The sequence below is a fragment of the Thamnophis sirtalis genome, unplaced genomic scaffold, assembly GCF_051295495.1.
Source record: "Thamnophis sirtalis isolate CommonGarterSnake01/CBP01778 unplaced genomic scaffold, rThaSir2_p1.2 scaffold_13, whole genome shotgun sequence".
NCBI lineage: Eukaryota > Metazoa > Chordata > Lepidosauria > Squamata > Natricidae > Thamnophis > Thamnophis sirtalis.
This window is the reverse complement of record NW_028261393.1, coordinates 16,993,853-17,008,720: the sequence shown is the minus strand read 5'-3', so window position 1 is coordinate 17,008,720 and position 14,868 is coordinate 16,993,853. Positions and strand designations below refer to the sequence as shown.

Below are 14,868 nucleotides of genomic sequence, written 5' to 3'. Positions count from 1 at the left end.
TGAACTGTTGTAAGTGCACAGTAGAACTAACAAAGAGTACTTCTGCAGGTATTGCTCAGTTTTTGGAAATGCTTTTTGTTTTTAAGACTAGAGAGTCCCTCTACAGCAGGGGTGTCAAACTCAAGGCTGAAATCTGGAAATACCAAAGGACCTGCCCATGGTGTCTCTGCTGGCCGTTTTTGGTCTCCACGGCCACCTGCAGCACTCAGCCGGCCAAACCACCACCACCCTGGCCTTCTGAGGTCAAACACAATCCTGGTGTGGCCCTCAATGAAATAGAGTTTGACACCCCTGCTCTACAGGGTCCATAGCCTTGACTCTCACAAAAGTTTGCAGTGGCTTGACAAGGTGAGATGAGGTAAAATGCTAGGTGTAGGGGCACTTCCAATCCAACCTGTTGTCTCAACCAACCTGAGATGATGATGATGATATTTCTACATGGCCTATATCAACGATGGCGAACCTTTTCAGCACCAAGTGCCCCAACCAGAAGGTGTGCTGGAGCTCCGGAAACCCAAAGACCAGCTGACCGGTGCCTGCATGCCTATTCTTTGGCTGTTTTTCAGGCCGTTTTCTGGGGCCGTTTTCCAGCTGTTTTCAGGCCATTTCCTGGGGCCATTTTCAGCCGTTTTGGGGCCAAAAACAGCCTGAAAACGGCCCAAAAAATGTCCTGAAAACAGCCAAAAATGCCCCCCAAAACAGCCTGTTTTTTGGCTATTTTCAGGTCCTTTTTTGGCGCTCCAGCACCCGTGAAGAGCAGCTGGTGACAGCACGCATGCCCATAGGGAGAGTTCTGCATGCCACCTCTGGCACGCATGCCCTAGGTTCTCCATCACGGGCCTATATAGCCGTGTTTCTCAACCGGGAATGCTAAGAAGTGTGGACCTCAGCTTCCGTGTCCTGGTTGAAGAATTCTGGGAGTTGAAGTCCACACAGCTTCAAGCAGCCAAGGTTGAGAAACACTGACCTATAGCAAACTCCTTTTGATCCTCAAAAGCATAAGCAGTGGGCATTTCTCCCCCCCCCCAGCTTTGTTGGGCTTAATTATTTGGTCCGTTTCTGAGGTAGCTAGGCTGCTGTACCTCCAATAGCTCAAACTTCTCTTTCATCTGCTTGTTTATTTGTTCCTTTATTCATCCCTGACATTTCTGTGCCACTCCACTCCGAAGCAGCTGTGAACAGCCTAGATCAAAAATAAGGACTTGAGAACAAGAGAACAAAGAGAGAACAATGTCAATCATATTGACGGAACCCAAGGGGGGCAGGTCCCGAATTTAAAATCTCCCCCAAATATTCTGCCCCACTTCTCTGCGGAAATAGTTTCATCGGAGAAATGGTGATTCATATAAATGAGGGTCAGGCTATTTTATTGGGGGGATCCCATTGTTTGGAATGTCCAGCTATGGGGGTCTCTAAAGATGGGGCATCTTAGGGCTCATCCCTTGACCAGCTGACATCCCTCTGGAATGAACTTTTTTCTATTTTATATAATTGAATGATTGGAATGAGTTGTATGTCTTAGGGGAAGCCAGATTGGCTTAGTGAGTGCAGTATTCACTTAATGACTGCAGTGATTTGCTTAACAATAGGGATTCTGATCGCAATTGAGGTCGTAAGTTGAAGACTGTCTCTACACCGGAAAAAAAAGGAACAGCATAGCCATCACAGCAAGCAGCTGACAGTTTTCTGAACTGGGATAACACAGTTTTCTTTTTTCTTTGATCTTGCAAACCTCAACAGTTATATTGGTTTCCAATTGCCATTTTTTCACCTCCACCGGCTCCCGTTCCTAGCAGTGCCAGCCAAAACTGGCTTCAGCCACCCAAATGAAAAAGCAGATTGGAGAATGCCCTGCAAATGACCTTTTATTTTCTTGCAGAGAAAGGGACTCCAACATTTCATCTAAAAATGTTGGATCAGTGGGAGCTAAAACTCTCAGTTGTGGTTGTAGTGTAGATGCTGAAAATGATACCGCCTGCCTTTCTTCTTCTTCTTCTTCTTCTTCTTCTTCTTCTTCTTCTTCTTCTTCTTCTTCTTCTTCTTCTTCTTCTCCTCCTCCTCCTCCTCCTCCTCCTCCTCCTCTTCCTCCTCCTCCTCCCCTTCCCCTCCTCCTCCTCCTTCTCCTTCTCCCTCTCCTTCTTCCATTCCAGCCTGTTGTTCTTATTGTTGTTGTTCTTCTTCTCCTTCTCCTTCTCCCCATCCTCCTCCACCCCTTTCCCTTCCCATTCTTGTTGTCTTCTTCTTCTTCTTCTTCTTCTTCTTCTTCTTCTTCTTCTTCTTCTTCTTCTTCTTCTCCTCCTCCTCCTCCTCCTCCTCCTCCTCCTCCTCCTCCTCCCCCTCCCCCTCCTCCTTCTCCTTCTCCCTCTCCTTCTTCCATTCCAGCCTAACAGGGATATTGTATGATGCTAATTTGGACAGATTTTATGGCTTGTATTACAGTCTCCACCCTCTCCACAGGCCGCTTGCTTAAGGCACTTGAATTTATATGATCTTTTAATAACTTTCTGGCCTGGGGATATTTGCCCTTCCCTTCTCTGTGTTCCTATTGTGTTTGGCAACTTAGATCATGTAAGCTAGGAATGATTTATTCCTGCGAAAGAGAGCAATGTGGCTTAAAGCTGCATGTTATCCTCATTATTTAATTTTTATCCCACTTTTTTATAGGAAACTCAAGACAGTGAATATACCTGTAGTAAAGCTAGCCCTTTGAATTCTTCAGATTCCCTGGTTTCAGAATATTTCTCAGGATTTGTGAACTGGGCTATTACATTGGGGTGCTCCATGGGTATTGTGACATTGTGTGTGTTGTTCTTCCTCCCTAGAAACTAAACTGTGTGATGAGCTGCCAGGAGATTCCACAGAGCACCACATCATGGCCAACCCCATGGCTGACTTTGTTGGTGGGCAGGAGGATCGCGCCCACAGTCTGTTCCACCATTACAGAAAACGCTTTGGAAAGAGCTATGACACTGAGCAGGAGATGGAGCATCGGAAGCACACCTTCACCCACAACATGAGGTGCAAAGCCTCAAGAGGAGATTCAGAGGGTGGGAGGGAGGCCGGTAAAAGGACAGGAGAGTCAGACTCTCCTGCCCCCGACAATCTGGGTCCTCATTTTACCCACCTCCGAAGGATGGAAGGCTGAGTCAACCTTGAGCTGGTCAGGATCGAACTGCTGGTGGTAGGCAGTGTTAGCTTGCAATAGCAATAGCACTTAGCCTTATATACCACTTCATAGTGCTGTACATAGCAATAGCACTTAGCCTTAAATACCGCTTCACAGCGTTTTTACAGCCCTCTCTAAGCGGTTTACAGAGTCACCCTATTGTCCCCAACAATTTGGGTCCCCATTTTATCAACCTTGGAAGGATGGAAGGCTGAGTCAACCTTAAGCCTGGTGGGATTTGAACTGCCAAATTGCAGGCAGTCGGCAGAAGCAGCCGGCAGTACTGCACTCTAACCACCGTGCCAGAGGGGAAAAGAAGTAGTTTAATGAAAAGAAGGACTAGGGATGACATGATAGCAATGTTTCAATATTTGAAGGGCTGCCACAAAGAAGAGGAAAGTCAACCTATTCTCCAAAGCACCAGAAGGCAGGAGAAGAAGCAGGGGGTAGAAATTAACGGAGGAGAAAACCAGCCTAGAACTAAGGAAGTATTTCCTGGCAGTTAGAGCAATTGATCAGTGGAACAACTTGCCTCCAGAGGTTGTGAATTCTCCAACACTGGAAGCTTTTAAGAAAAGATTGGACAACCATTTGTCCTAAATGATACAGAGTTTCCTGCCTGAGCAGGGGGTTGGACTAGAAGACCTCCAAGGTCCCTTCCAACTCTGTTATTCTGTACCCTGATGAAAAACATTTGCAGGTATCTTGGCTATATCAGGTGAGCAGTAAATGTGCTCACTATTGAGCACTAAGAGCCGAGGTGGCGCAGTGGTTAAATGCAGCACTGCAGGCTACTTCAGCTGACTGCAGTTCTGCAGTTCGGCTGTTCAAATCTCACCGGCTCAGGGTTGACTCAGCCTTCCATCCTTCCGAGGTGGGTAAAATGAGGACCTGGATTGTTGGGGGCAATATGCTGACTCTGTAAACCGCTTAGAGAGGGCTGAAAGCCCTATGAAGCGGTATATAAGTCTAACTGCTATTGGGGGAAAGGCTTGAAAGATACATTCTGCAAATAGTTGGCTGCACTCTTTTCACTATTCCTTAATATTCCGACTTCAGCTCTGCCGTGCCATTTTAACGCAAGTCTGAAGGCTTTCCCTGTCCTTTGTACGAAGCCATGGGTGGCAAGGTGAAAGCTGCTTCTCCCATCGTACCAGCCAAGTTTTGAGTTTGTGCTTCACTGGAGGCATTAGCATGTAAACCATTCTGATGTTATCCTTTAGTATCGATGATGAAGTTAGTTTATATCTGAGATTAAAATGCATAATCAAGAACATTATAAAACAACACTTGTCAAAACAAATAGCAATCAAACAAAGCCTAGAACTGGTGCCAAAAGTTTTCATAAGATACCAAGGTTGATTCGGCCTTTCATCCTTCTGAAGTTAGTAAAATGAGGACCCAAATTGTTGGGGGCAATAGGCTGACTCTGTAAACCGCTTAGAGAGGGCTGTAAAGCACTGTGAAGCGGTATATAAGTCTAAGTGCTATTGCTATTTGCTTTCTAGTCCCTAAGGGTTCTAGGAGAAGCCAGACACCATGTCCACCATTTTGTGAAGGTAACAAGCCGAACGTGTGGGCCATATCTTCAATTTCAATTGTTTCTTCTTCATCAGGAAGGTAAAGAAAGAAAGAAATAATTTGCAAAAGAAAGAAAAGAGAGAATGCCTTTTTTTAGTGGGTGTCCATTACCTGCTGACTCTCTCCAGCCACCTTGATTTTAAGACAGAGGGACCTATAAGGACCAGAAAGTTAGATAATGTACCGTACCTGGCTCAGCTTTTGCTTTAACTCCTCCTTTCCCAGGTTCGTCCATTCCAAGAATCGAGCCAATCTTCCCTTTAAGCTGGCCCTGAATCACTTGGCTGATCTCACCCTGGAAGAGATGGCTGTGATGAGGGGGAAACTCAAGAGCACAACACCCAACAAGGGGCTGCCTTTCCCTGAGGAGATTTACACAGGCCTCATCTTGCCAGAAAGTTTGGACTGGCGACTCTATGGTACGTATTGCTGGTTCGGGAACAATGGGGTTAGTAAAAGATGAGTCAACTCACGTCAATGTCTTTGTGACGGTCATTAAGCAGCACAGATGAGTCTTCCAGGCCTTGGCATAGGATTTTGGTGGAATGATCATGGATGGATGGTTTTGTTTAGCTTGTCTGAACCCTTAGTTCTGTTTATTACTTTTCTATCTTCACCCAGACATTGCATCTTCTAATCTAGAATCATCCAACCATTCCTGTTCTGCCCCGGGCAATGAGGTTCTGCTCGGGTAGACAGTTAACTCCACATTTAGGAATCTCTTTCAGACCATGTTTATTATCAAGCATCCTTAATAACAAAACTTCAGTGTTAAGATTCTTCCGACTTTCCATGATCTGTCCCATCACGTAGTGTAAAAAGATGATGATTTTATCCCCATGCTGAGTGGAGATGTAGAATGTTACTATTCTGGTTCACAAAAGGCAATTAAACAGCCCGGCTATAAACTTTGCAGGTGGGCAAAATGCCCCGGTGGCCAATCATAAACAGAGATGTGATCACATGTCATGGAACTACATTTCCCATAATGCAGTCTCTGCCTCCATTTCCCATGAGGTAGTTTCTTAAAGGAGACAGTTCTTAATTCCTATACTAGCTATATACTGCTGGGGCAGCACAATTCCTGTACCAAAACAATAGTAATGAGAACAGGCTTCATATGACCAGTGATAGTAGAGGAATACTAGAAGATTTTGAAAATCGTTAATGGAGAAAAAGTCCCAACCTGATGTGACAAAGAGTGGATTTAGGTACAAACGCTAAATGGCATAGATAGAAAATGGAAAAGACAAACATTAAAAACTCTCTTCTTTCAGGGTGGGTGAATGAAAGTTAAACATTGTTCTAGATATCTTTTGGATTTTTACTATTGCAAAGAAAAAAAAGGATGGGATTTGGGTCTTGTTTGGCAGCATTTGAAGCAGTGGTGGGTTTCAAATTTTTTTAGAACCTCTTCTGTAGGTGTGGCCTGCTTTGTGGGAGTGGCTTGCCAGCCATGTGACTGGGTGGGAGTGGCTTGCCAGCCATGTGACTGAGTGGGTGTGGCCAACTTGTAAAATGTGGTGAAACTCACTTAACAATGCTCTTGCTTAGCAACCAAATATTGGCTCAGAAACTCTGGCATTTGAAGCACGCAAGTCTTAAAGCTGTCAAGTTACAAGATCCTCGCACCCCTCACCCTTTAGGGGAAAAAACCCAGGGATGTTCAAACTTGACAGATTTAAGATTTGTGGACTTCAACTCCCAGAATTCCTCCTCTCGCTCTTCATCTTGATAATGTTCGGATGGGCAGCAGGAGGGAGCTGGAACTGGTTCTAAATGGCACTGTAGATTTGTGGAACCTCTTCTATAGAAGAGGTTAGAACTGGCAGGAACCCACCACTGATTTGAAGGTAAATAGCACGACAGTGTGTGGGGGATGGCAAGGGAAGTGGGCAAAACATTTCTCTTTGCTCTTTCCAGGGGCAGTGACGCCTGTCAAAGATCAGGCCGTGTGCGGCTCCTGCTGGAGTTTTTCTACCACAGGATCCCTCGAAGGAGCTCTCTTCCTTAAGGTAGGAACTGCTTCCTTCCTGGGAATTTGGAAGATGTTGGTTAGGAGTGTGCAAAACACTTCAAAAGACCCTGTTGCAAAATACGTCCCCGTTAATTGTCTGGAAGGGAAAATTGAGATCTTGAACATGCAACGGAATGTTTCAAGGCTGGAAAGTTTTGCCTCTCCAATGCTTTGCACATGCGTACATGTGATCCCCTTTTAATAGCAATAGCAGTAGACTTATATACCGCTTCATAGGCCTTTCAGGCCTCTCTAAGCGGTTTACAGAGAGTCAGCATATTGCCCCCAACAATCTGGGTCCTCATTTTACCCACCTCGGAAGGATGGAAGGCTGAGTCAACCCTGAGCCGGTGAGATTTGAACCGCTGACCTGCTGATCTAGCAGTAGCCTGCAGTGCTGCATTTAACCACTGCGCCACCTTGGCTCTCTTTTGCAACCTTCTGACAAGCAAAGTCAATGGGGAAGCCAGATTCACTTAACAACCGTGTTGCTAAAGTAACGACAGTGATTCACTTAACAACTGTGGCAAGAAAGGTCGTAAAACGGGGTAAAACTCACTTAGCAACATACATTTTGGCCTCAGTCGTGGCCATAAGTTGCGGACAACCTGTACAGCCAATAAATCTACCAAGAATGAAATATATTTCTATTCCATCGGGGTTTTTTGCACAAAAGACATTGTAAGGCAATGCAGAGCTCTGGGCTCAGTTGGGAAAGCTGCCACATTGGTGTTCTAACTACTTGTTCCAAAGTATTTCTTCAAACTGGATGCACTGCGCAGCCCAAGTATATAACATTTTAGAAACAATTTCTAAGGAGCCTTAGAAATACCGATCAATGTCCTGGTGATTTCTCAGTAAGGCTTTTGGCACTGCTTAAAAAAAACCAACACAAACTCACATACACTAAGTAATATTCAAAAGTTGCTATTCAAAAGTTGCTCCAGCTATACTCTTCTAAATTATACCGTTGAGTTTTTTTTTTCCCTTTCCTTTTTTAAAAGAAAGCAGCAGCTCTAACAATGAAACGGAACAAAACTAGAGAGATTAAAACTGTTCCTACAGAGAAAACGAATTCCTGAGCTGATCCCACACTTGGCCAAAGCTAGGGGGAAAAAAAACAACAGCCCCTTAATTTGTGGGGGTGACAGACCTTAGAATGGTGCATCTGATATTTATAATATTTTAATCGGGTTTTACCCTTATTTTGTCATTTATATTCCACAAAACTTTGTGCTGTTCAGGATTCCAAAAGATGCAACAAGAGCAAACCCACCTCAATGGAAAGATTGTTGTTTTGCAAAACACAGAAATACAGCTAGAGCACAATGGAACCCAAAATTTCTGTAGCTAAGCAAGACCATTGTTAAGTGAGTTTGGCCCCATTTTGCAACCTTTCTTGCCACGGTTGTTAAGTGAATCACTGCAGTTCTTAGTAACCCAGTTGTTAAGTGAATCTGTCTTCCCCTTTGACTTTGCTTGTTAGAAGGTCACAAAAGGGGATCACGTGACCCCAGGACACTGCAACCGTCGTAAATATGAGTCAGTTGCCAAGCACCTGAATTCATATGACCCTGGGGATGCTGCCATGGTCCTAAGTGTGAAAACCAGTCATAAGTTGATTTTTTTTGAGTGCCATCAAAGTTCAAATGGTCACTAAATGAATTGCTGTAAGCTGAGGACTACCTGGGCTGTAAAAAAAGGATGAGGCTGCTTTCTGTTAAAAATAAATACTATATACACCAGGGGTTGGAAAACCGCAGCTCTGGAGCCGCATGTGGCTCTTTCATCCCCGTGCTGCGGCTCCCTGTCACTCAAAATATGTGACACAACCACCAATGTGCGACACCCACCAGCACAAGATTTATTGAGCTTTTCGACCCCTGGTAGGTTTTGTGCCTCCCAGTCTTTTCTTTTCTGTGGGAAACAGATCCAAGTGGCTCTTTGAGTGTTTAAAATTGCCGACCCCTCACGCACCCTTCCCTGTGATTTTTCTGCTGCAGTTAGGAACCTCAATTGGTAGCTTTGCTCCCTTGCCAGGAAAGGCAACCAAGCCTGAACAAAGTATGCTTTATTTTGCTCCCCAGACAGGCCATCTCATCTCGCTGTCTCAACAAATTCTCATCGACTGTTCCTGGGGCTTTGGGAACTACGCCTGCGACGGTGGTGAGGAGTGGCAGGCATTTGAATGGATCCTGAAACATGGCGGCATCGCCACCACCGAGTCATATGGGCCCTACAAAGGACAAGTGAGTGACGGGGACCCGTCTGTTAGAGCGGCGTCAGAAGACCTCTACTTGTGATAGAAAAGATCGGTGTAGCTTAAGAATTGCTCTGAAAGAGATTCTGGTTGCAACTAGTTGTTTCCAGCTGAGAATAGAATGGGAGGGGAGGGGCAATTGGACTAGACTGGACTAGACTGGAGTAGACTGGACTAGACTGGATGTAAGCATTCCAAATACCATGTAAAATTAAATCAGAGTCGAAGCCAAGACTATGCTTAAAGTTCCAATTTAATAAAGCAGGCATGTTGGCATAGTGCTATGGGATTCCGACTCTGGAAGTTATATCAGAATCCCACCCAGTTAAAAGTTCATGATCTTGCCCTCACACCCACAGTCCATCACATGGTCCAATCTTCTTCTTCCACGCTGGTGTCTAGGCCTAACTGCTTCCGGTCAGGTGTTCAGGTTTGGAAGACAAAAGATGACTTTGAACTTCTAGGAAGGAATTTCTTATTTTGAAAACAACACATTCTACCCTTTGCTAAATCCCCCCCTTAATAAGAGTGTGGCAGGCCAAAGATTCTTAAAGGAACCGCTGCAGGCCTGACACTGGAGAGGTAGGGTGGGGTGGGATGGGATGGGATGGGATGGGAGAGGAGAGAAGAGAAGAGAAGAGAAGAGAAGATAGCATAGCATAGCATAGCATAGCATAGCATAGCAGTAGAGTAGAATAGAGTAGAATAAAATAGAATAGAATAGAATAGAACAGAATAGAATAGAATATAGAAAAAGACTAGATTAGACTAGACTACATGGGTGGGGTGGGGTGGGATGGAATGGGATGGAATTCTTTAATGGCTAAGTGACAGTGTACATTCAACAATAGTGATAGATCATTAGCATAGTCATTGTGAAAATACATTCATCATAAAACATTAGATACAACACTTAGTGATGCTCATGGATACTAAATAAGCAATCAACATAAATCAAACTAGGATACTAAGTAAACACTATAAATCATAAGATACTAGCCACAAAGTTATAGTCATAAGAAGATAAGGAGATGGGAAATCGGGAAGATGAGAATAATGATAGTAATACTGCCTTTCTAGATAGTTTGACAGTGTTGTGAGAATTAGTTGTTTAGCAGATGGTCCTCAACTTATAACCAGTTGCATGCTGACTGTTCTAAGTGATGATGGACCCACAAAAAAGGGATTTATAACCCAGATTTGAAATTCTGACATCCAGGCACCATTTCATGCTGTCACCTGATTGCATTTAATTCTCACATGCATATATCCTCTTATGTATCTGTGTATGCATAGATACGCACGGATTTAATTTTTCCGTATCACTTTTGTCAATGCAACCTTATGCATTTATTTACAACTTAGTCCCCAGCTTAAATCCATAACTGAGCCCAACATTTCTGTTGCTAAGTAAATGAGACAACTGTTACTTGAGTTTTGCTCCATTTTACAACTTTTCTTGCCCCAGTTGTTAAGGGAGTCACAGCCGCTGTAAAGGTAGTAACAAAGCCGCTAACTGAATCTGCCTCCCCCACTGATTTTGCTGGTCACAAGGTCACAAAATCAGATCACATGACCCTTGGGACATGGCGGCGGTCATAAGTATGAACCAGTTGCCAAGTATCGGAATGTTGATCACATGATCATGGGGTTGCTCCAAAAGTCATAACTGTGAAAAACAGTCATAAGTCACTTTTCTCAGTGCTGTTGTAACTTGGAATGGTCACTAAATGAACAGTTGTAATCCGAGGACCACTGTATTCCTATAGGGCAGGAGAGTCAAACTCAAGGCCCAGGGGCTGGATCTGGCCCACAGGGCTGTTCTGGAAACAGTGCAGGACTGGTCCGCGGTGCCTCCGCCAGTGAAAACAGAGCTCCGGAGGGCACCAAGCGGCCCTCCCCAGCTCCATTTTCATTGGCAGAGTGTTGCAGGAAGCCGTCACAGCCAAAAACGGAGCTCGGGAGCCTGTTTTCGCTGGCAGAGCACTTGGGCCGCCACAGGAACCCACGATACAAGTGATGTCGAGCTGGCCACGCCCGCCCTGGCCTCCCCCAAAGTCAAACACAACCCTGATGCGTCCCTCAATGAAATCGAGTTTGACACCCCGGATCTAGTTCATTGCGAAGCCCCTGTGTCAAGGGGATGGATGCTACAGCCAATGGAATCTTGATGATGAGGTGTTCTCTTCCTACCAGAATGGCTACTGCCACAGCAACGAGACTCACCTCGTGAGCAAGCTCTCAGGTTACGTCAATGTTACCTCTGGGAACACCACTGCTCTGAAGGCCGCCATTTACAAGCACGGACCTGTCTCGGTCAGCATTGATGCCTCCCACCGGACGTTCTCTTTCTATTCTAATGGGGTCTACTACGAGCCCAAATGCAGTAAGTTTCCGAGCCCCTGCCTGCTCCATGGGGTATCTGTCCTGATCTCCACCATGTGTCTTTCCTTAAGCTTCTGAGCCAATTTTCTTCTGGTTTTTTTTTAATGTACTTTTATTATAGATGATAGCAGGTTTAGCAAGCCAAAAATGACATAATGACATAGTTGACTTAAATACATGGATGGAGCAAACATAATGCTGTGTGGAAGTACTCATGGCTTACCACATGAATGTGGAACTGGTAAATCAAGATGCATTCTTGAAATTACATTCCAAGAATAGTTCATATTTAGCAGGAACTGGGCCCAAATTCTGCCCTTAGGAGAAATCTACTTGTGTCATATTTCAGCCAGATCCTTCCTTTTTCTACTGCTAAGTTGGCTTTCACTCTGAAGGAAGAAAATCTTCCTTCCTTCCTTCCCTTCCTTCCTTCCTTCCTTCCTTCCTTCCTTCCTTCCTCTCTCCCTCCCCCTTTTTTTTCCTTCCTCCTTTCTTCCCTCCATCCCCCTTTTTCTTTCCTTCCTTCTTTCTTCTCTCTCTCCCCCTTTTTCTTTCTTTCCTTCCTTCCTTCCTTCCAAGATAATTTCAATGTAAAATTTCCCAATGTAAAAAATGCATTCATGATTGTTTATATAAAACTTTTAGAAGCATGTTGGTTTGGGGGGGAGGGGAGAGAGGGTATGTAGACATTTTGGGTGTGTTTGCAAATTTTCGATTGCAGAAAGAATGCTGATGGACGTTATTTGATGCCATTGGTTATAACACTGAGGTTTCCCGAATTCTCAATTGGTTAATTGTATTTCACATCCCTAAAAGATAATACTCTGAATCATGGCACAGCAATGAAGATAGAGAGAAGCAGAGAAATTGCATTGTTGATAACTGCGGTTGTGAAGCCTACAATCGGCATTTTCATAACTGCAGTAATAACCAGGTCCATTTAATCTCCACAAGTTCTGTAAATTCAGGATTTAAGAGTCCCAGCCTGGATATTTTAGCCTCAATTATGCTGGTGCATTGTTTTGCCTAATCACACATATAAAAAAAACCATCATTTTGTTCTGGGTTGACTTTTCTTATTTCCATCTTTTTTTTAGAAAACAAGAGGGGTGAGCTAGATCATGCGGTCCTGGCTGTCGGTTATGGTGTCCTTCAAGGAGAGCTTTACTGGCTCATCAAGAACTCTTGGTCCACCTACTGGGGCAATGATGGTTACATCCTCATGTCCATGAAAGACAACAACTGTGGTGTCACTACTGATGCTGTTTTCCCAATTGTTGCTTAACGGGAACACGGCTTGGCCAATTTCAAAGAAAAGGCAAATCCAGACCTTTCTTCCTTCTTTTACTCAAGCAGGGCCGCGTTCTTCTCATCTCCTGGACTTCGTCTTAAATCATAGATCTGGAAGAAACTCAAGAGATACATGTCAATGAAATTCTCAGTCCTGAAATTCTCCGTTGCCTGGAAGTTGGGTCATGTCAACTGGACTACTTTCCCTTCTGGTTGTAACGTTTCACTGCTTATCCAAGTAGCTTTTTCAGTCTAAGCAAATTGGTTAGAGGGAATCCTCTAACCAACCAACTAACATAGATGTGCCTCCTCTAACCCAGGGGGTCTCCAACCTTGGGAACTTTAAGACTTGTAGACTTCAACTCCCACAGGTCTTAAAGTTACTAAGGTTGGAGACCCCTGCTCTACCCAACTTGCTCAGACTGAAGAAGCTATTTGGAAAAGCAACGGAACCTTTCAAACCCCAAAAGGAAAGAAGTCCAGTTGCTATGCCTCAATTTCCAGTCAAGAGGTAGATATTTTTTGGAACGACTTAGTTGCTACCCTTGATGAGGTGTTTTTTTTGAGAACGCAGGCCATTTTACAAGGGATGTTTTGCCTTGAAAAGCTGGGAAGGGGCGCCCCAAATAAATAAAATGGCCACACCCATCTTCCTTGGCAGCACCCAAATAAAATGTAAGCAGGATTTTAGCTCTTTCCCCTCTCCCAATAGTTTAGATATCTCCAAATCTTCCTAGAACTTTCTCCCAAAAATATGCAGAAGGAAAATTCATTCTATATTTATAGGCATGAATATACATTCCTCTAGTGATTCCAGATTGTTTCCTTAGCAGAGGTGTAGATAAGTAGTGGTGTAGATAATTGACTCCTTCCAGTCTAGCCTACATCCCTGGATGTCCTTGTGGTCTTCCATTCCAGTAATATCATTAACTAACTAATTAGCTAACAGGTCTATTGTTGAAACCAATTACAGACAGAGAAATGCTGCCATTATTTTTTAGCCTATCAGTTTTTTATGGCATAGCCTAAAGTACCCGAACTGCATTTATTCCTCAAAGCTTTAACTATGACCTGCAGAATTCTCTCAAAATTGCTGCTAAATTGTAGTTTTTAATAGAAGGGGAGGGAATAAAAATGTGGAAATAAGTTGTTACTGTAATTGAACTAATTTAATATAATTTTCATGACGTGTTTAAATAAAACCAAGTTTATATCCATGTAAACATTTAGTGTGGTTTCTAGCAAACAGCTCAGAAGTGTTACTGTCACTTGGAAGAACACTGCTATTTTAGGTTAAAACACACACACACACACACACACACACACACACAAAACACCAAATTCCCCTTCATCGGCAGTCTTCAGAAACTTGCTGGGAAGAAAGGCACAGGTATCAACCAAATCCTATCATTTGGAGCAGATTCCCCAAAGACACAATTGTTGAAACTTGTTTTTGTTACTTGCAAAGATGTGCCCGACCCATCGGGACCCCATGGACAACATTCCTGCAGCCTTTCCTCTCCTCACGCCGACTGCTTCAGTGCCTCCATCCAGCCACCTCATTCTCTGTTGTCCCCTTCTTCTTTTGCCCTCAATGGTTTCCAGCATTAGGCTCTTCTCCAGGGAGTCCTTCCTTCTCATTAGGTGGCCAAAGTATTTGAGTTTCCTCTTCAGGATCTGGCCTTCTAAAGAGCAATCAGGGTTGATCTCCTTTAGGACTGACCAGTTGGATCACCTTGCAGTCCAAGGGACTCGCAGGAGTCTTCTCCAGCACCAGAGTTCAAAGATTTAGTTCATAGTTCAAATAGTTTCATTGTTGAAACTACCTATGTCCATATTCCAGGCCTTTTCTAATGGTGTAGCTGAATAGTAATCAAAGGATGATTAATTTATGATCAAAAGGTCAGGTTCAAAGAAAAAGGTGAGACATGGAAGTTGTGCAAGAAGATTTAATCATCTGTAACATAAGCCAACCATGAACATGTCACCTTCACAGGAGCTATTGTGTTGTTGTTGTTTTATCAGCTTGGACGGATTAAAATATGAACATGAAAATGTACTGCAAAATGGAAACATTCTTGTTAGTTTTGCTGTACTTTCAGGGCATGTAAAGCTTGGCATCCAGTTAGTCTGAGGATGTCAGCTCAAAGACCAAGAAAGAAAAGAGAC

At 43.9% G+C, this 14,868-nt stretch overlaps 1 protein-coding gene across 2 annotated transcripts in view; it reads left to right on the top strand.

The window, feature by feature from the left end:
• The window catches only part of LOC106548217 (digestive cysteine proteinase 2), a 66,514-nt gene extending 52,598 nt beyond the window's left edge, over positions 1 to 13,916 (top strand). For both annotated transcript variants that reach the window (XM_087727513.1, XM_087727512.1), the window contains exons 6-11: positions 2,823 to 3,018; positions 4,973 to 5,166; positions 6,671 to 6,762; positions 8,852 to 9,013; positions 11,221 to 11,410; positions 12,507 to 13,916. In XM_087727513.1, coding sequence (XP_087583639.1) covers positions 2,823 to 3,018; positions 4,973 to 5,166; positions 6,671 to 6,762; positions 8,852 to 9,013; positions 11,221 to 11,410; positions 12,507 to 12,694 — 1,022 coding nt within the window. In that variant the 3' untranslated portion in view covers positions 12,695 to 13,916. The remainder of the gene's footprint in view (positions 1 to 2,822; positions 3,019 to 4,972; positions 5,167 to 6,670; positions 6,763 to 8,851; positions 9,014 to 11,220; positions 11,411 to 12,506) is intronic.
• The last annotated feature ends 952 nt before the right edge of the window (positions 13,917 to 14,868 follow it).